General features: G+C 48.3%; 2 protein-coding genes across 9 annotated transcripts in view; one reads left to right on the forward strand and one right to left on the reverse strand.

Moving 5' to 3' along the window:
- Nucleotides 1-2,127, forward strand: part of BMP8A (bone morphogenetic protein 8a) — a 32,762-nt gene extending 30,635 nt beyond the window's left edge. For both annotated transcript variants that reach the window (XM_031667309.1, XM_031667300.1), the window contains one exon: nucleotides 1,536-2,127. In XM_031667309.1, coding sequence (XP_031523169.1) covers nucleotides 1,536-1,685 — 150 coding nt within the window. In that variant the 3' untranslated portion in view covers nucleotides 1,686-2,127. The remainder of the gene's footprint in view (nucleotides 1-1,535) is intronic.
- LOC103883770 (peptidyl-prolyl cis-trans isomerase E-like) overlaps nucleotides 1-20,668 on the reverse strand; it is a 34,804-nt gene that overhangs the window by 1,805 nt on the left and 12,331 nt on the right. For 4 of the 7 annotated variants that reach the window (XR_004184343.1, XR_004184344.1, XR_004184342.1 and 1 more), the window contains 3 exons: nucleotides 18,860-18,944; nucleotides 727-1,041; nucleotides 275-375 (listed from right to left, as the gene is read on the reverse strand). Coding sequence is in view for 1 of the 7 variants with exons in the window: in XM_017960077.3 (XP_017815566.1) it covers nucleotides 5,301-5,374; nucleotides 15,157-15,339; nucleotides 18,860-18,938 (336 nt within the window). In the remaining 6 variants the exon portion in view is untranslated. Of the gene's footprint in view, nucleotides 1-274; nucleotides 376-726; nucleotides 1,042-5,138; nucleotides 6,925-15,156; nucleotides 15,505-18,859; nucleotides 18,945-20,668 lie in introns of those variants that run through there. The other 3 variants (XR_004184346.1, XR_004184345.1, XM_017960077.3) reach the window with 3 other exon arrangements.

A 20,668-nucleotide genomic window follows, 5' to 3' on the forward strand; every position in this document is an offset into this window, starting at 1 on the left:
GGATACCTGGAGCCACCTCCTTGGAAAGGCCCAGGGGTGATGAGGACGCGTGGGGCGGCCCAGCCCAGCCACCCTTTATGCTGTGTGGTTCTCACAGCTGCATGTGTGGGAGGCACACGGGAAGGTGACTGCACCTGCAGCTCCCAGACTCCATCCTCTCTACCCCAGCCCCTCAGGGGCTCAACTAAAGTGAGCGCTCACAGCCTGCTGGGCAGCAAACAGACAGGCGCTGTGCTCTAGGGGAGGCTGTCAGTGGGCACAGAAGCAAACCAACCATGGAGCTGACGCCTCCTGTGAGGAAGAGCAGAGCGGCTGCGCCATCAGTGGAGTGAGACTGGGCCCAGCCTCTCCGCACAAGGAGGGGCACGTCAGCAGCTGGAGGAGGAATGTTCCATCAGAAGGAGCAACTGCAAGGCCCTAAGACAGTAGCAAGTTGACCCCAAGTTCAGGGTTAGCAGGGAGGAGGGGCTGGGTGCAGTGAAGGCGAGGAGAGCGGAGGGAGGTGATGCCAGGAATAGGCAGGGCTGTCTCCCCTAGGGCCTGGGGGTCCCTGGGAATGAGGGTGGATTTTATTCCAAGCAACCCGAAAGGCTGTCAGAGGTGTTTAACAAAGCAGTGACCTGGTCCGCGTCACCCTCCAGAAGGACCTTTCTGGCTTAGGGAGGCTGATGGTGGGGGAAGTGGAAGGCAGGGGAGCAGGGGACGAGTGAGGGCTGCTGTGGTCACCTGGCAGGTGATGGCAGCTGGACGGGGCAGGTGGTCCAAGGCAGCATGGAGGTGGAGGTTGAGCCAGGGGCTGCTCCCAGGGAAGGGAGAAGGCGAGAGGAGTCATCCAGGAGGCCTCCCAGGCAGGGACTATGATGTCAGGGCAGGAGGAACTCCGTGTTCTGCTGAGGCCCCGTTAGACTCCAAGTGCAGAAGCGGAGAGGGGAGCAGGATCCGCAAGTCTGATGTTCAGAAGAGAGGTCCAAGCTGAGCCCGGGGAGTAGAGAGGTGCAGGCACATGCAGGGCCCTGAAGTGCTGAGGGCAGATGCAGGTCTCTACGGGAAGGAGCAGCACAGGAGAGGGGCTAAGGCTTGGCCTCCCAGAGCCTGGGGAGGGAGGCTGGGGTGTGGGGAGGCAGAGCCTCTGGGGGTCCAAAGGGCCAAAAGAAGAAAGTGGTCCTTCCAGGCTCCCCCTTGGGGACCTCACTAAGGCACAAACCTGGCCATGAGGTTCTCCTTCCCATTATCCCCAGGAGAAAGTCTAAGCCCTTGGCCTGGGACTTGAGGCCCCTCATTAGTGCCCTGCCCACTTGCCCCACCCCCTGGGGCTGCCATGTGTCCCTCCCTGGGCACTGCAGGTCACTACGGCTCCTGCCCCCAGAGCCCTCAAGGCTGCTCTTATTCCTGTTAATATTTCTTATTATTGTGCTGCTCCCATGTAGCTTGAAGATGGCCAGGGCGGGGAGCAGGTGGAGCTGTGGCAGGACTGGGTGGGTCCTCGGAGGAGGCTACTGGGCTTATGCCCCTGCCTGTACCCCCTCCCTGGCCAGGTGCACCTGATGAAGCCAGACGCGGTCCCCAAGGCGTGCTGCGCGCCCACCAAGCTAAGCGCCACCTCTGTGCTCTACTATGACAGCAGCAACAACGTCATCCTGCGCAAGCACCGCAACATGGTGGTCAAGGCCTGCGGCTGCCACTGAGCCCACCCACCCGCCCGGCCCTGCTGCAGCCGCCCTTCTCATCCGGATCGGGCCCCGCAGAGGCAGAAAACCCTTAAATGCTGTCACAGCTCAAGCAGGAATGTCAGGGGCCCTCACTCTCTGTGCCTACTTCCTGTCAGGCTGCTTCTGGTCCTTTCTATGTCCCTCTGTGCCCCTCCCCTGGGGTTTGTGGCTGTCACCCTGTCCAACACTTTGGTGGCCTAAGGCACACGGCAGCTTCAGAGCCCGTGCTGACTGCACTGTTTGGAATCAGCACAGAAGTCCTATCTTAGGACCTGTCAGACTGTGGCTGGCCCTGGATGGTCTGAGGTTGGCTGACCCGAGCTTTTCTCCATTCACCAGAGGGTTTAGGTGTGGGGAGAAGGGCTCTGCCCCTTCCCAGGTACAATACTGGCCGTTTCTGGGCATAATTGGACACGCTCATGTTCTCAGCAGTGTGTTCTGAGATTCTTCTCATTTGGTCCAGGGTGCAGTTAGCATATTAGGAAAAGAATAAGCTGGACATCTCCACAAAGCCACTGGGGATTTTTTTTTTTTTTTTTTGGAGATGGAGTCTCACTCTGTTGCCCAGGCTGGGGTACAGTGGTGCAATCCCGGCTCACTGCAACCTCTGCCTCCCAGGTTCAAGCAATTCTCGTGCCTCAGCCTCCTGAGTAGCTGGAATTACAGGAGCCCGCCACCATGCCCGGCTCATTTTTGTATTTTTAGTAGAGACGGGGTTTTACCATATTGGCCACGCTGGTCTTGAACTCCTGACCTCAAGTGATCCGTCCGCCTGGCCTCCCAAAGTGCTGGGATTACAGGCGTGAGCCACCGTGCCTGGCCACTGGGGATATTTTATGTCATGTATGTTCCCTTGCCCTGGGCCTGCCCCGTTTCCTGCCTAGGAAAGAGGTATGACTCCCAGAGGAGCAAAGAATCCTGTGGGCTTCCAGTTCCCTCCACCATCTCTACCACGCTGACCTATTTGGGGCTCAGCACTGACAGAGACAAGACCAGTAGCTCCAATGTGTGGTCTAGGCTGGCAGAGAGCAGACGCCCACGCAGCCTACTCCCCTTGCCCATGGCTCACGTCAGTAATCAACCTATGTACCTTTTCCACTGAACCTGGACAGGGCCTCGGGCCTCAGCACAGAACTGCAGACAGCCACCACCAGGCATTGTCAACGAGACCTCAGTTCCTGCTCCTGCGCCACTGCAGAGCAATCCATTCCATCCAGAGCAGGGTGACTGGCGGTCTCTGGCCGGGCATGGGGCAAGGGTGGGGACTGCCAGTGTTTGCTTGTGTCTACGAGTTACGAACAAGCTGGCCACCAAAATTGGCGTCACCTTGGGTGCCCACCAGCGCTGTCCTGTCTTGGGCCTGTGAGTCAAAGAAAAGGTCCCTGTCCCAGGGAGTGACAGGCAGTAATTAGGCTGAGTTGGGTGGGGAGGTTTGTCTCAGCCTCTGTTGTTCCCGGAAACCGCTGTTCTCCTTGGAGCAGCCACTGGGAGTTGGAGTGTTTATTTGATTTCTGACTTGCTAAGCCTGTAATTTACCTGCTGGAATAGACAGAGTCCAGCTGCCCAAACCGTGTCATTAAAAGCAGATCCTGGGTCCGCCCCATCCACAGGCACAGCCCGACGGGGTGGCTCCACCTCCCCATGTGCCCAAGGATGCGCCTCTCTGGAGTTCACATGCTGCACCCCCAGAGAGGGGCCTGGGGAGAGCTGGTCTGGCAGCAGGGGTGGAGGCTGGCGCCACGCTGCAGGAGAGGAGCCCCTCCACCTGGACCAGGGAGGTCCTCCGCGTGCAAGCGCAGAGGAAGAGACCTTCCCATGTACATAAAGGGTGGGCCCAGGCTGTCTGGAAGATGGTGAGTTCCCCATTAGTCTAGGACTTCAAGCTCAGCTAGCAGGGATTGGAAGAGGCAATGGCCTGAGTGTCAGGAGACAGGTATTCTAGTTCCAACTCAGGCACTGACTTGGTGTTCCCTTTCTTATTCACGCTTCAGTTTCTCACCTGCGACATAAGGATATAGGACTCTTTCATTCCAGAGGTTCTTCTAACCCAGAGAACCCGTCTGCCCCCATGACCTTCTCCCAAAGCTTGAGACATGGCCTGAGTCCCCAGCTGCCATAGGACTTGGGGCCTACCTGCCATTGCAGGTCCTGATTTAACAGCTCTCTTCCTCCAATACTGGGCAGTAGAGTTTTTGAAACTGACAAATGTGGCCGGGCGCGGTGGCTCACGCCTGTAATCCCAGCACTTTGGGAGGCCGAGGTGGGCGGATCATGAGGTCAGGAGATCAAGACCATCCTGGCTAACACAGTGAAACCCCGTCTCTACTAAAAAAAGACAAAAAAAAAAAAATTAGCCGGTTGTGGTGGCGGGTGCCTGTAGTCCCAGCTACTCGGGAGGCTGAGGCAGGAGAATAGCATGAACCCAGGAGCTTGCAGTGAGCCGAGATCATGCCACTGCACTCCAGCCTGGGCAACAGAGCAAGACTCTGTCTCAAAAAAAAAAAAAAAAAGAAACTGACAAATGTGTTGTCTCTTCAGTGCCCAGTGTGTAACCTGGCATGGTTTGGGTGTGCTAGGAGTTTGTGAAATGAATGTTTTCAAGACACAAATGCTGCCATGCCCATCAGGTGTGCAGAGCAGGCCTGAGGATCATGATGAGACTCCCATTTTATGCAGCAAAGCACAAAGTATGACAGTCATGGCCTTCCTGGTGGCCAGACTTCTAGTAACTTCAGCCACCCAGACAGCCACCAAATGACATCACATAGAGAAGGCCTCAGAAAGGGAGAAGGTCGTATGGACACACAGCTGATGAGGGGTCAGTGCTCAGCTACCAAGGTCATCTTCTGGCCTGGTTGCCTACCACAGCCAAGGATGCATTCAAGGCTGCAGATCAGGAGCATAAATAAGGGTGGTCAACTCAGGCCCACTGGCTGCAACAAGTAGCCACTGACAGGGAGTCTGGGCCATTCAGTGCAGAACAACCCCCCAAACCAGTGGCCATCTTCACAACTGCAGCACAGTGCTGGCCCTAATGCCAGGTGAGCACACAAAGTCCTGTTTCTTTGTCTTTACATAGGGACCTGGGCGATGTGCTTTAGAGAAATTCCCTATTACTTCACAGGAAAGGAGGCTGTGAAAAGGAGAGGGCAGGTTTTGGAGCCAAGTCAACCTGGCATCAAGTCCTGGCTGCCTTCTTTTTTTTTTTTTTTTTTAAGACAGGGTCTTGCTTTGTCACCCAGGCTGGAGTGCAGTGGCAGTATCATGGCTCACTGCAGCCTCGATCTGCTGGGCTCAAGCAATCCTCCCACCTCAGTCCGAGTTGCTGGGATGACAGGTACACGCCACCACACCCAGTTAATTTTTATATTTTTTGCAGAAACCAGGTCTCACTATGTCGCCCAGGCCAGTCTTTAACTTTGCCCAGGCCAGTCTTGAACTCCTGAGCTCAAGCAATCCTCCTGCCTCAGTCTCCCAAAGTGCGAGGATTACAGGCATGAGCCACTGCACCTGGCCTCTGCCTCTTCTTAATTTGACCACATCATGTACCTGCTGCACCTGCTCCTTCCTCACACTCTGTAGAAGAGGGTGCTAGTCCTGCCCTTTTGAGGCCTCCATGAGGGCCAAATGTGCCACGGGACCCTTAGTGCCATGCCTGCGCAGACCTGTGGAATAAACAGCACTTCTGAGCAGGCTCATTTTAAAGGGACTTGCAAATTTGGGCCTGCCTTGTGTGCCTTCCTCATAAAACCCACTCCTCCCAGAATGTGCTTGGAGGTGCTGCTGTATTTACCTGAGAGCTGTGCTTTTCTTCAAAAAACCTAAACGTGGTCATCTCTTGGATGAGGTGTGGCCCTGCACCCTCGCCTGCTTGTGGAAGGAGTCTGGGCCGACAGTGACCTGTGCTAGGGTCTCCGCTGAGGAAGTGGCAGGTGTTGTGGCCCTGACCTGGCCCCATACTGAGTGTGGGGCCCACCTGTGCCCTCATGGGCAGCTGAAGGGGGAGCTTTCTACCCCAGGTTCCTTTCTTTACTGAGAAGTCTTCAGCAAACAGTTGCCGCTTTCTATCCCCTGCTTTTTTAAAAATGTTTTTTCTCACATAAGAAAATGTTATCTGTGTGCTGGGGAAAATTTTGAAAATAACAAAATCCAGAATACAACCACCCAAAATCAATCACAGAGATAACCACTGTTCATAATTCCTTCTCCAGTCTTTTTTCTTGGCACATACACATTTGTCTTTATATATGACATACAGATATTTTACAAAGTTAGGATCCTATTCTATGCACTGCTTGGTGATCGGATCTATTCAATGTATGAAACATTTTGAAAGTTCCTCTGATTAAATGTTCTTTGAAAACACAACTATTAGTAGCCTTCCATCCCTTGAGTTCTGCTTGAGCTTCTCCCTTGTATGTCTGGTCTTGCGTTCCCTTCCTCAGAGGCTGGGGTGGGGCTCCCGTGAGCAGAGCAGCAGGCAGCCCGGTGCTCAGATCGCATGGCCACAAGGCTGGCCACTGGTCTGGAATCCTTGGGCCAAGAACCTCCTCTCCTTCTCTGTGCAACACTTGGCACAAGTAGGGGCAGGTGCCTCACCTCTGAGGCTCAGGTGACCTCAGAGTACAAGGGTCACAGGTGGACCCACTGGGATAACTTCTGGGGAAACCCTGATGGTTCCTCTCCCACTGGCCTCTGGCTGGTCCCTTGGTCCCTCCTTCCCAGGGTAATCAGGCAAGCACAGCAATAAGGTCCTCCCTTGTTTCACAAGGTTGTGGGACCAGTTCTCCCTCCCGGGGCCTCGGGCCAGCCTGCCTGTCACCCCCAGAATCCACCATGTTGAGCACTTCACACACATCCTCTTCTCTCCTGGGCTTCATGGCAGCCCTGCATAGCTGCCTTATACTGGCCTCAATGCTGCCTGTCCTGACGGCCATGACTGACCAGCAGTAATGACATCGACATTGAGGAGTGAGTCCTGCTGGGAGCACTGCCGTCCCAAGCTGATCCAGGGGGTGAAGCCCCACCCAGGGTGCCAGAGATGGAGCTGGCTTGGGGTCACTGGAGCCAGGGCAATAGGCTTCTCCTTTCCCCACCAACCTCACCCTGGTGGATTCTAAACATCAAGACTTGATTCAGCCAGCACTTTGGGAGACTGAGGTGGGTGGATCACCTAAGGTTCAAGACCAGCCTGGCCAACATGGCAAAACCCCCATCTCTACTGAAAATACAAAAATTAGTTGGGCATGGTGGCGGGTGCCTGTAGTCCCAGCTTCTTCGGAGGCTGAGGCAGGAGAATTACTTGAACCCGGGAGGCAGAGTAGTGAGCTAAGATCATGCCATTGCACTCCAGCCTGAGTGACAAGAGCAAAACTCTGTCTCAAAAAAAAAAAAAAAAAAAGACCTGATTCAGATAGAGCTCCTAGGATATGTCATGGGAGCCAGTGGGGAGCCCTGGGGGAGGTTTTTTGGAGACTGATAGGAGTCAGCTTCAACACCTGAAGGAGGCCATGAGGTGGCCTGGCTGGCCCAAAACTGGTGCAGGGTGAGAGGCCATCCTAGCACAGGCTGTGCACCATGACACCACACTGCAGTTTCCAGGTAGGCCTGGGGTTGGGAGGAGGAAGTAGAAGCCACCCCTGGCTCGTTTCTCCCCAGCACCAAGCACATCCGCTGACTAAAGAAGGGCCCTGGGTGCTCCTCAGTAATACAGTTCTGTCGGTTAAGGGAGTACATAGTGAGTGCCAGGTCAGTGAGACTGATGACAGATGCCCATCAGGCACAGGACCAGCTGGTGTGACAGCAGGAATGGTAACCAACCAGAAAGAGAAGACAGAGGCACTTTTACATGGCTTTCACTTCTACTGCCCCACAATGGGCTGACAAGGGCATCTCCTAAGGGACTTGGCCTAAGGCAGAAGAGCAGCAGCAGAGATGCTATGGCCTGTCCCAGCAGCAATCTCTGAAAACACCTGGGACCTGGCTGGCAGGCAGCAGTATAAGAACTAGGATTTATTTTAGCAAACCAAACAGAAAACATCCAGGAGCCACACTGGTGGGCCCACAGCAGACCCAGCAGCAAAAGCCGGGAAAAGTGGTGGTTGGTGAAGGAGCACCTGTGCTGGCTCCTGGGCCCACAGCTGCACTTGGGAACAGTCCAGGCTGTGCCTACAGAGATGCTCCAAGCTGACCCTAAGGCAGGCCTCATGCCACAAATGCTGCTTGCTTCAAACAGGGTACCCTCGGTGCTGCCTCCTCTGAGGCTGGCAGCTCCTTCCTGGATGTGCAGGGGCAAGAGCGGAGTGGAGAGCAGAGAGAGTGCCACACGTACTCCCCACAGTTGCCAATGATCACCTCTGCCTTGGCTTCCCATCCTTGCCTTTGCAGACAGAATAGAAGAGGGGACACTCAGGGGAGTGAAAGAGCAGAATAAAGACAGACTTTAGGGACATCCACCCCTACCTGCCCCCTGGGGACACTGGCCCTAACAGTGGTGGAGCTCACAATCTAGTGAAATAGAGTCACCTAAAAAAGATGTGGATTCATCTCATCTCAGGAATGCAAAGTTGGTTTAACATCTAAAAACCAATCAGTGTAACAGATAATTATCAATAGTATAAGGGACAAAACCCACATAATCATCTCAGATACAGAAAAAGCAGTGGACAAAATCCAATACCTTTGTATAATGAAAACTCAATAAACTAGGAATGGAAAGGGGAACTTTCTCAATCTGATAAAAGGTATCAACAGAAAACTACATGGCAAAAGACAAGATGCTTTCCCCCTAAGTTCAGGAACAAGATGAGGATATCTGTCCTTGACATTTCTATTCAACATTGTACTGAAGGTTCTAGCCAGGGTAATTAGGTGAAAAAAATGAAATGAAAGGCATCCAATAGCAAGGAAAATGTAAAGCTATTTCTATTTGCAGATGACATACTCTTGCATATAGAAAATCCTAAAAAATCCACAAAAAAACTATTAGAACTAATAAACAAGCTTAGCAATGTTGCAGAATACACAATCAATATACAATTGATTATATATATTTTTGTAGAGACAAGGTCTCATTATATTGCCTCAGGCTGGTCTCAAACTCCTGGACTCAAGTGATTTTCCCACCTCAGTCTCCCAACGTGCTGGGATTACGAGCGTGAACCACCATGCCCGGCCTGTTTTGTGGTTTTCAAAGTATAAGCTGTATACATCTCTTAAACTTATGCCTAAATATTTTACTCTTTTTTATGCTATCGTAAGTATAATTGTTTTTCTTTTTATTCTGTTTTCAGGTTGTTCATTGCTAACGTATATAAATATAATTGATATATATACGGCCAGGTGCGGTGGCTCACGCCTGTAATCCCAGCACTTTGGGAGGCCAAGGTGGGCAGATCACAAGGTCAGGAGATCGAGACCATCCTGGCTAATGCAGTGAAACCCTGTCTCTACTAAAATACAAAAAATTAGCCAGGCATGGTGGCAGGCACCTGTAGTCCCAGCTATTCAGGAGGCTGAGGCAGGAGAATGGCATAAACCCGGGAGGCGGAGCTTGCAGTGAGCCGAGATGGTGCCACTGCACTCCAGCCTGGGTGACATTGCGAGACTCTGTCTCAAAAAAAAAAAAAAAAAGAAGTATAATTTATATACACACACACACACACACACACACACACACACACACACACACACATATATGTATCTTTTTTTTCTTTAGAAGGGTCTTGCTCTGTTGTCCAGGCTGGAGTACAGTGGTGCAGTCACAGCTGTCTATAAAAAAAATTTAAAAATTAGCCAGGTGTGGTGGTGTGTGCCTATAGTTCCAGCTGGTTGTAAAGCTGAAACATAAGGACCACTTGAGTACAGGAGTTCAAGACCGTGGTGAGCTGTGACTGCACCACTGCACTCCAGCCTGGGCAACAGAGTGAGAACCTGTCTAAAAAAAAAAAAAAAAAGAATGAGAGAAACTATTTGCAAATTATACATCTGATAAGAGACCTATATCTAGAATATTTAAAGAATTCTCACTCGCTAGGCATGGTGGCTCACACCTATAATTCCAGCATTTTGGGAGGACAAGATGGGAGGATTGCTTGAGCCCTGGAGTTCGAGATCAGCCTGGATAACATAGCAAGATCCCATCCCAATTAAAAAAAAAGAAAAAGAAAACCACACAACATTACTGAAAAACACTGAAGAAGACCTAAACAAATGAAAAGATATCCTGCGTTCATGGGATTAGAAGACTTAATATTGTTAAGATGACGATACTCCTAAATTGATCTACACATTCAGTGCAATCTGTATTAAAATCCTAGCTGGCTTTTTTCGTACAAGTTGACAAGCTTATCTCAAAATTCATAAGAAATGTAAGAGACTCAGGATAACCAAAACAATCTTGAAAGGAAAAATAAAGTTGGAGGACTAGCATTTCCGGAATTAAAAACTTACTACAAAGCTACAGAATTTAAGACACAGTAGTAATGGCCTAATGACAGACATATAGATCAACAAAATATAATTTAGAATCCAGAAGAAACCCTTACATTTATGGTCAACTATATTCACCAAGGATACCAAGACAATTAAACAGGAAAAAACTAGCCTTTTCAACAAATGGTGCTAGGACGACTGAAAATCCACCTGCAAAAGAGTAACACTGGACCACTTTCCTCACACTATACACAAAAATTAACCCCAAATGGAGCAAAGACTCGAATGTAAAAGAGAAAACCATAAAATACTTAATAGAAAATGTAGGAGTAAATCTTCATCATCACTACACCAAAAGTACAAGTGACAAAAAAAAATAAATTAGACTTTATCAAAATTAAAATATTTTGTGCTTCAAACGACGCCATCAAAAAAGTGAATAGACAACACACAGAATGAGAGAAAAGGCCGGGTCCAGCGGCTCACGCCTGTAATCCCAACACTTTGGGAGGCCGAGGTGGGCAGATCATAAGGTCAGGAGATCGACACCATCCTGGCTAACACAGTGAAACCCGGTCTCTACTAAAAATTAAAAAAAATTAGCCGGGCGTGGTGGCAGGCGTCTGTAGACCCAGCGATTCGGGAGGCTGAGGCAGGAGAATGGCATGAACCTGGGAGGCGGAGCTTGTAGTGAGCCCAGATCATGCCACTATACTCCAGCCTGAGCGACAGAGCGAGACTCCATCTCAAAAAAAAAAAAAAAAAAAAATTTAAAACTAGCCAGGTGTGGTGGTATGTACCTACTAGTCCCAGCTACTTGGGAGGCTGAGGCAGGAGGATCGCTGGAGCTCAGGAGGTTGAGGCTGCAAGTGAGCCAAGATCATGCCACTGCACTGCAGCTTGGGAGATAGAGCAAGACTCTGCCTCGACAACAACAAAACAAACAAATAAAAAGCCTGGGTTTGCCAGGGGACTAGGGGGCATAGGATAAGGAGCTACAGCTCATTGTGGCAATAAGAAACTCCCCTCTTCATGGCTGGGCCTCTAGACTGGGTACCCCCTTCATAGGGGAACCATGTCCCATTTTACTCTTTTTGTTTATTTTTTGAGACATGATCTCACTCTGTCATCTAGGCTGGAGTGCTGTGGCCCAATCATAGCTCACTGCAGCCTCAACCTCCCAGGATCAAGCAATCCTCCCGCCACAGCCTCTCAAGTAGCTGTGACCAGGCACACACCACCACACCCAGCTAATTTTGTATTTTTTGTAGAGACGGGGTTTTGCCATGTTGCCCAGGCTGGTGTCAAACTCCAGGGCTCAAGCAATCTGCCTGCCTAGGCCTAAAGTGTTGGGATTACGGGCACGAGCCACCACATCTGGCTCCATTCCACTCAATTCCCAGAGTCAATCAGAGAGCCTGGCATGTAACAGAGCAGCCTGTCAATAACTTTTTTTTTGAGATGGAGTCTTGCTCTGTTGCCCAGGCTGGAGTGCAGTGGTGTGATCTTGGCTCACTGCAACCTCCGCCTCCTGGGTTCAAGCAATTCTACTGCCTCAGCCTCCCAAGTAGCTGAGATTACATGTACCCACCACCACACCTGGCTATTTTTTTTTTTTGTATTTTTAGCAGAGACGGGGTTTCACCATGTTGGCCAGGGTGGTTTCTAACTCCTGACTTCAGGTGATCTGCCAGCCTTGGCCTCCCAAAGTGCTGGGATTATAGGCATGAGCCACCACACCCAACCAATAGCTTTTTAAAATAAATATTCAAATATTTATTGCATGCTTGCTGTGTGCCAGACACTGTTCCAGAATACAATGGTGAACAAGAAAGCCTAAGTCCTGCCCTCATGAGGCTGACATGGGAGAAAGGGAGACAGAAAACAAATAAGTAAAATAATAAATGTATAATACAATTTCAGGTAATAAGCGTAAGAAGAAAACTGAAGCTGATTAAAAAGAAGAGTGAGATGGCAGGAAAGCCTATTTTAGGGAGAGGTCAGGGTAGGCCTGTCAGCCGAGGGGACACATGCGTGGCATCTAAAGGAAGTGGGTGTGAACCATCTGGACAGTGGAGGAAGAACACTCCAGGAGAGGAAAGGGCATATGCAAAGGCCCTGAGGCAGGAGTGAGCTCAGCATGTCTGAGAAACAGCAAGATTGCCTATGGATGCAGAAGGCAAGGGGCAGCAGCACATCCTAGGGGTACAGAGAAGTGCCAGGACCCAAGTTGGGTTAGCCCTGTAGGACAGGGTCCCACGCACAGTGCAGGATGGGTCAGCAAGAGGATGATGTGATCAGATTTATGATTAAAAACAATCACTCTGACCGCCAGGTGAAGATCAGACTATGAGGGTGAAGCAACCAGGCTGGAAACAGGACTTGGTGGTCATGGTGGACGGGTGAAGAGTGCCTGGGCCAGGAGATGACTTGAAGTCAGATAGATGTGACCTGTAGGTGACACAGGAGTCCATGATGACTCCTAAGTTTCTGACCAAGCAGCTAAGTGGATGGTGGAGTCATTTACTGAAACAGAGAAAAGGGGGAGGAAGGGTGTGGAGGAGAAGGCCAAGGCCACATTTTGGACATGTGAAGTGTGAGATGCTCATGGGATATCCAGCAAAGGTGACAGGTAGGTGGTTGGACAGGAGTCTGGAACTCAGGGAGCCATCAGCATGGAGACCCACGTGGACAAACTTAATTCAGTGATTTCACTGAAAGTCCTGGGACTGGGCAGCGTGACTGCCCAGGGCATGGGTTCTCAGTGGTGTCATACTGCCCCCTAGGGGCTACTAGAAACTGCAGTCTATTTTTGGTGGTAATAGGGTGCTACTGGCATTAGAAAGAAGGGATCAGGGAGGGACTCTAGATGTCCTGCAGTTGCCTACCTAATGGAGAGTTATTCTAAAACCTGCACTTTCAAAAGCCCTGAATAACATTCATGTAGATAAGGAAAATCTATTTATAATGATCTGAGCCTAGAACCTAACTCTATGTTCCATATAAATCCAAATAATTATTTTTTTGTATCAATTTTTTTCATTTCTTTTTGTTCCGAATTTTACTAAGAGATTTTTACTATTTCAAAATATCATGTTACTTTGATTCTGCCAAAACAACATACCTGAATCAATCCACACTACTAAGTGCGGCTCTAGGCAGAAGTACACATATTCAACTACTTCATGTAGTCGTGTCCAAGCATTTGAATATTGAAATGCATATTATGTTATTACAAATTATTTTCCTTTAATTTCCCTTTATATTATAACTATGGCATAATACTGTGGGTTTTTTTGTTTGAGACAGAGTCTCACTCTATCACCCAGGCTGGAGTCCAAATGGTGCAATCTTGGCTCATTGCAACCTCCACCTCCCCAGCTCAAGCCATCCTCCCACCTCAGCCTCCTGAGTAGCTGGGACTACAGGTGTTCGCCACAATGCCTAGCTGATTTTTGTATTTTCTGTAGAGATGGGGTCTTGCCATGTTGCCCAGGCTGGTCTCAAACTCCTTGGTTCAAGCAATCCTCCCACCTCGGCCTCCCAAAGTGCTGGGATTATAGGCATGAGCCACTGCACCCAGCCAATACCGTGTTTTGAATTAGGCATTCACTGGAAGGGTATAGAGCTGAGACTTCCATCTCAGCACACTAGAGCATGAGCTGTAAGAGGCAGGTGCTAGGCTAAAAGGGTGAGAACTATTAAGGTAAAGAGTGAATACAGATAAAGAAAAGCCATGGTGAGCACTGGGTCCCTCCAAAAATTGAGAGACTAGGAGGAAGAAGAGACAAGGGAAGAGACTGAGGGAAGACACCATGGGGCAGAAGGTAAGAGAAGAGGGAGGCCACCATTGTCACAGGAAGGCAAGCAGGCCAGGCAGGAGAGAATGATGCAAGCAGGGGATTAGATCTGGCTGTGGGAAGACTAAATAGTTCTCTTATGATTGTTTCTATAAATAAGTGACACCATCAGTTGAGAGGGAGGTGTATGAAGCAATGCCGGAGGGCTGAGGAGTGAAGAAAAGGCATGTTTTCCAGTCAGACCATGGATGACAAGTACCTCCGGCAATCTGGGAGGACCACTGGGTATTGCTCAAGGTGCCCTTAAGACCTGAGCTCCTCAACTCAAGAGGGACCAGATAGCTCAGGGCTGTGCTTTTCTCCAGCACACTGAGTTCTGCACTAGGTAAGGAGCATGAGACAGAGGCAGCGGGCTCCTTGGCAAGAGGAAGGAGAGTGCGTCCAGCGACGGTGCGTGGGATGTGAGTGAGGCAACAGGGCAGTGTGGCGTGGGTGGATGGGCAGCGCATCTATGAGTCTAGGACATGTGCCAACCATGAAAACCCCCAAAAGGATGATGTGGTATCACATGAGGAAATCTGAATATGCACTGCAGATGAGAGAATAGTATTGTAGCAGTGTTCGTTTTCTGATTTTGAGAACTATGTCCTGGTAATATTAAAACTACTCTGTTTCTTATGAAATACAAGCTGAAGTATTTAGTGGTGGATGAACCTGAACTCTCCAACTTACTCTCAAATGGCTCTAAAAAAATACGCACTGTCTATAAATATATACAGAAGGAGAATAAATAGGAAATGATGTTCACCAATATAAACAACTGGTGAACCTGAGTAAATGTCAGCAAAGGTGTGTGGGGTTCATCGCAATATTCTTGTAACTCTTCCATGAGCTTGACATTACATAAAATAAAAAGTTACAAAAACAATAACAAGACACCACTGTAGGAGCAGACCCAGGCATTTATGCATCTTCCTTTCCTAATGAAAGGAGACAAATGGGAACTGAAATAAGCCAAAACTAAAAACAAAAAAGCTTTTCAAAGCCCAAAGTTAACTCCACCCTAGCAAGGCTGAACGGTCCTCCTGTGTCTGGTGGCTGGGTCTCCTCCAGACTCCCTGTTTCTCAGCCAGAACCACGGCTCATCCTTCCAACCTGCACAGCCAGCCGCCCTTGCCCAGTCTCCCTTGTCACCACAGATGAGTAGTTCCTACCTGGTCCTGTGTGTTTGAAGATAAAGTTTTCATCATCAAACTTCTTCTTGTAGATGGACTTGCCCCTGGTGCCGTTGTGGTTTGTGAAATCACTGCCCTGGCACATAAACTGGGGGATAATGCGGTGGAAGCTGCTTCCCTTGAAGCTGAGTCCTTTAAATGGGTGTGTGGGTAGTGGAAATTCTCCGGGATTGAGAAAGGGAAAGGTCTGAGGTAAGAATACCTAACTAGATCATTAAAACTCCAGCTCTCTGTAACACGCCATCTCTACAAAAACACAAATAATTAGTTGGGTCCCAGCCATGGTGGCTCATGCCTGTAATCCCAGCACTTTGGGAGGCTGAGGTGGATGGATCACCTGAGGTCGGGAGTTCGAGACCAGCCTGGCCAACATGGCAAAACCCCATCTCTACTAAAAATATAGAAATTAGCCAGGTGTGGTGGTGCACTCCTAGGTGACAAAGTGAGACCCTGTCTCTAAAATAAAACACACACACCCCCAAACTCCAGCTCTCCAAATCAAAAAAAGTACATATACCTTTATTTAAACTAAATGCTTAATTGTGGAAGTGGCACACAAATAGATTGAACAGACTAGGTGAAAAGAAAAGAAAGTCCAGAAATAGACCCAGATACGTATGAAAATTCAGTATTTCAGCTGGGCATGGTGGCTCACATCTGCAATCTCAGTACTTGGGGAGGCCAAGGCAGGAGGATTGCCTGAGCAGAAGAGTTGGAGACCAGCCTGGGCAACATGGCAAGACCTCATCTCTATTAAAATATATACATAGGCCAGGTGTGGTGGCTCAGGTCTGTAATCCCAGCACTTTGGGAGGCCGAGGCAGGTGGATCACCTGAGGTTAGGAGTTCGAGACCAGCCTGACCAATGTGGTGAAACCCTGTCGCTACTAAAAATACAGAAAATTAGCTAGGTGTGGTGGCGTGCACCTGTAATTCCAGCTACTCAGGAGTCTGAGGCAGGAGAATCACTTGAACCCAGGAGGCAGAGGCTGCAGTAAGCTGAGATCATGCCATTGCACTCCAGCCCGGGCAACAAGAGTGAAACTCTGTCTCAAAAAAAAAAATAAAAAAAAAAAAAAAAAAAAAAATATATATATATATATAAAGGAATTAAGTATATTAAGTATTTCATAAAGCTTGGCATCTTAAATCACTGGGTCAAAGATGGACTTTCTATAAACTGCTCTTAAGACAACTGAATAAACATTTGGACTCCCCTATCCAATTGTGCTAGGCAGCCATGACCTAAGAAGGTATATAATGACCAGGACCTCAAATCCCCACAGACAAAGGTCTAGGTCACCCCAGCAGATAAGCCATTTAGATTAGCAGAGGAGCCAGCTGAGGTAAGGATGAGAGGTATCTAAAACGGATAGTAGAGGAGGGAGGCCAGGCGCCATGGCTCACACCTGTAATCCCAGCTCTTTGGGAGGCAGAGGTGGGCAGATCACCTGAGGTCAGGAGTTCGAGACCAGCCTGGTCAACATGGTGTAACCCTGTCTCTACTAAAAATACAAAACCAGCCAGGCATCGTGGCAGGCACCTGTAATCCCAGCTACTTGGGAGGCTGAAGCAGGAGAATCACTTGAACCCGGGAGGCGGAGGTTGCAGTGAGCCAAGATCATGCCATGGCACTCCAGCCTGGGATTACTAATAGTTACATGAGTATATTTTTCAGAGACATAGCAATAAAAGCCCAAATAATTAAAATAGTTAAAAGAAATGAATGTTGCCTCTGGTAGGGCAGAAAAATGATGTTGGGTCGGGGGCAGAAGAATGTTTTATTACAGAACGATTTTCTTTAAACTATGTGTAATTATGACTTTGAGAAACATTTTTAAAAGCTAGATTACAACAAAAAAGATTATGGGTAAAAAAAGGTCTTCATGAATATTTAAGAAAAAAGGAAAACACAACTGTCAATACTAGCTACCTCTGGGAGATGGGCTGAATAGTAAGGAGACAAACTTTTAGCTTCTGATTGATACCCTTAAAAATAGTACTTTTCTGGCTGGGTGTGGTCACTCATGTCTGTAATCCCAGCATTTTGGGAGGCCGAGGTGAGAGGATCACTTGAGTCCAGTTCAAGACCAGACTGGACAACATGGCAAAACCCCACTATCTCTACAAAAAAAAAAAAAAAAAAAAATACAAAAATTAGCTGGGAAACACAGTGAAACCCCCATCTGTACAAAAAAACAATAAAAAATTGGCTGGGCATGGTGGTGCATGGTGGTCCCAGCTACTTGGGAAGCTGAGCTGGGAGGATCACTTGAGCCTGGAAGGTTGAAGCTGCAGTCAGCTACAGTGAGCTGTGATCACACCACTGCACTCCAGCCTGGGCAACAGAACTAGATCCTGTCTCAAAGGAAAAAAAAAAAATAGCATTTTTTCCAGTGAAGACACTTGGCAAATAACTCCTTAACCAAGTCAACAAAATTAATATCGCAAACATCTGAACTGACATCATGTTCTTCCTCATACGATGCACTAACAACACTGCTTCTGTGCTGTTGCTGCCAAAACACATAACCTAAATCTAATCATGAGGAAGTACTAGACAAATACAAACTGAGAAGCACTTAAACACAACTGGCCTATTCTCTCCAAAGATGTCAAGATCAAAAAAGACAATGAAAAATTAAGAAATGGTTTCAAATAAAAGAAGACTGAAGAGACTTGACAACTAAATCAATGTGGGAATCCTTGTCAGGGAAGAAAAATGGCTAAAATTTACTATAAAGGACAATATTGGGACAAGTGATAAAATTTGAATATGGCTCATCACTCAATGTTACATTTTATAATTTTGATAGCTGTACTCTGATTATGCAAGAGAACATTCTGGTTCTTAGGAAATATATACTGAAGTATTTAGGAGTAAAGGTGCATGGTCTTCAACTTCTCAACTGAACAGGGGAAAAGTACATATACGCATCTGTGTACAATATATATAAAGAAAATGACAAAGCATACAGGGCAAAAAAAGGAATTAATGAATAGGTAAAGGATATGTAAGAGTTCCTCTAACTATGCTTTTTTTCTTTTTCTTTTTCTTTTTTTAAGACAAGGCCTAGCTCTGTTGCCCAGACTGGAGTGTGGTGGTGCAATTATGGCTCACTGCAGCCTCAACCTCCTGGGCTCAAGCAATCTTCCTGTCTCAGCCTCCCAAATAGCTGGAACTACAGGCACATCCCACTATACCCATCCAATTTTGTATTTTTTGTAGAGATGGAGTCTTTTGCTGTGTTGCCCAGGCTGAGCTCAAACTCCTGGCCTCAAGTGATCCTCCCACCGTGGCCTCCCAAAGTGCTGAGATTACAGGTGTGAGCCACTGCACCTGACCCCTTGAAATATTCTTACAGAATTCTTATTCTATATATCTGTAAGTTTGAAAATATATCCAAATAAAATTACAAAAAAAAAAAAAAAAAAAAACCCAACAATAAAACCAAACCAGAGGATAATTAAAACTGTTATACTTTTAGTTGCCTATTCTTTCTAATGGCTCTAAGCCTTTATAGAGCTTCAACAATGCCTGCTGTGCCTCATGTTACTAAATGCTGGGATCTGAGATGCCTCAGATGGAAATAGTGTTAAGGGCCCAGGACTCCAGGTAGCTTCCTCCCCATCTTGCTCAGCCACCAGTGTCCCGCCATCCTGACCATGGCATCCTGCTCACCTGCTGTCATGGGCACAACATCGGAACGCAGGAGCATTTGGATGCAGCCAGCCGGTTTGTTCCCAATCTTGATGTCCATGTACACCTGAGGATTTGACCAGGCCTTTTTAGCAGTGGGCTCTCCCTAGGTGCAGAAGAAATTGCTAGAGAGCTCCCTGATGCCCCAAGTAGGAGTGCGAGTATTCTACACACCCACCCAGAACACAACTCCAGTGAGTAGGCTGCAGCAAGTGCTGACAAGGAAGGCCTTGGGCCCTGACAGGGCTGCTGGAGACAGGAACCACAGCCGTAGCACCCAGCTGGATGCCCAGTGACAGGAGACCTCAGCGCTGTCTAACCTGAGGCCCATACACAGGCATGTTATCTCATCGCGCTCACCCTCAGAAGCATCAGTTTCCTCCTCCTGCCCCACAGTCACAGAACAGCGTTTTTCTTGCCCATGATCCACAGCTCTCAACATCTTCAAATGCTAGTTCCAGTCTACCCACTGTCTTCCAATTAAACAAAACCACCCATGTGCCACCCGCTTCTCCCTCTATACTTGGCTCTGTACATACACTCGCTGGCTACATGGAAGCAAGCGGGCAGCCCTCTTGCTCAGGCCTAAGTTTGCAGAGACAGTGGAGGATGCTGCCCCTTTTTGCTTTGTGCTCCAAGACAAGACTGGATAGAGGATAAATACAACACTCAATGCAAACCCTCCAATTTGTGTAATAGAGAAAACTCTATTTTTTTGTTTGTTTTTTGAGATAGAGTCTCACTCTGTCACCCAGACTGGAGTGCAGTGGCACGATCTCAGCTCACTGCAACCTCCACCTCCTGGGTTCAAGTGATTCTCCTGCCTCAGCCTCCTGAGTAGCTGGGATCACAGGCGCGTGCCACCATGCCCGGCTAATTTTTGTATTTTTAGTAGAGACGCGTTTCACCATGTTGGTCAGGCTGGTCTCAAACTCCTGACCTCGTGATCTGCCCACCTTGGCCTCACAAAATGCTGGGATTAAAGGTGTGAGCTACCACGCCCAGCCAACTCTATTGTTTTTTTTGGATTAGTAGTTCAACATAGAGGTATTGAGCTATCAGGCCAAGTACTGGGATTCTTAAATAAATAGATATAGTTGGGTGTGGTGGCTCACTCTGTAATCCCAGCACTTTGGGAGGCCAAGGCAAGAGGACTGCTTGAGCTCAGGAGTTCTGAGACCAATCTGGGCAACACAGTGAGACCCTGTATCTACAAAATAAAAAATGAAAAATTTAGCTGGGTATGGTGGTGTGCCTGTAGTTCCAGTTACTTGGGAGGCTGGGGCAGGAAGATCACTTGAGCCTGGAAGGTCAAGGCTGCAGTGAGCTGTGATGGTACCACTGTACTCCAGCCTGGGTAACAAAGCAAGACCCTGACTCAAAAAATAAAAAACAAATAGATAGGCAGTTAGATAGATATGGCCCCTGCCCTTGAGGAACTGGCTAGCTAGCTGGGGAGGGATACCCACAATGTAAGAGGCACACAGATCCTGGAGCTCTACAGCCTTAGTTCAGACCTCAGTTCCACCATTATGAACTGTATAACACTGAACAAGGTACTGACCTCACTGTGCCCCAGCTTCCTCACCTAGAACTGGGAATAATAATAGTACTTATCTCAAATAATTGTAATTAGGATTAAATATTAGTAGAGCACTTAGAACAGTGCCTAGCATAGAGCAAGCAATATTTAGACATTTGTTAAATAAGTAATTTCAATATAATGCAGTCACATTTCTATATAATCACATTTACATATAATGCCAGGACAGAGGGTGCCACAGGAACCCA

The sequence above is a fragment of the Papio anubis genome, chromosome 1, assembly GCF_008728515.1.
Source record: "Papio anubis isolate 15944 chromosome 1, Panubis1.0, whole genome shotgun sequence".
In the NCBI taxonomy this organism is placed as follows: Eukaryota; Metazoa; Chordata; class Mammalia; order Primates; family Cercopithecidae; genus Papio; species Papio anubis.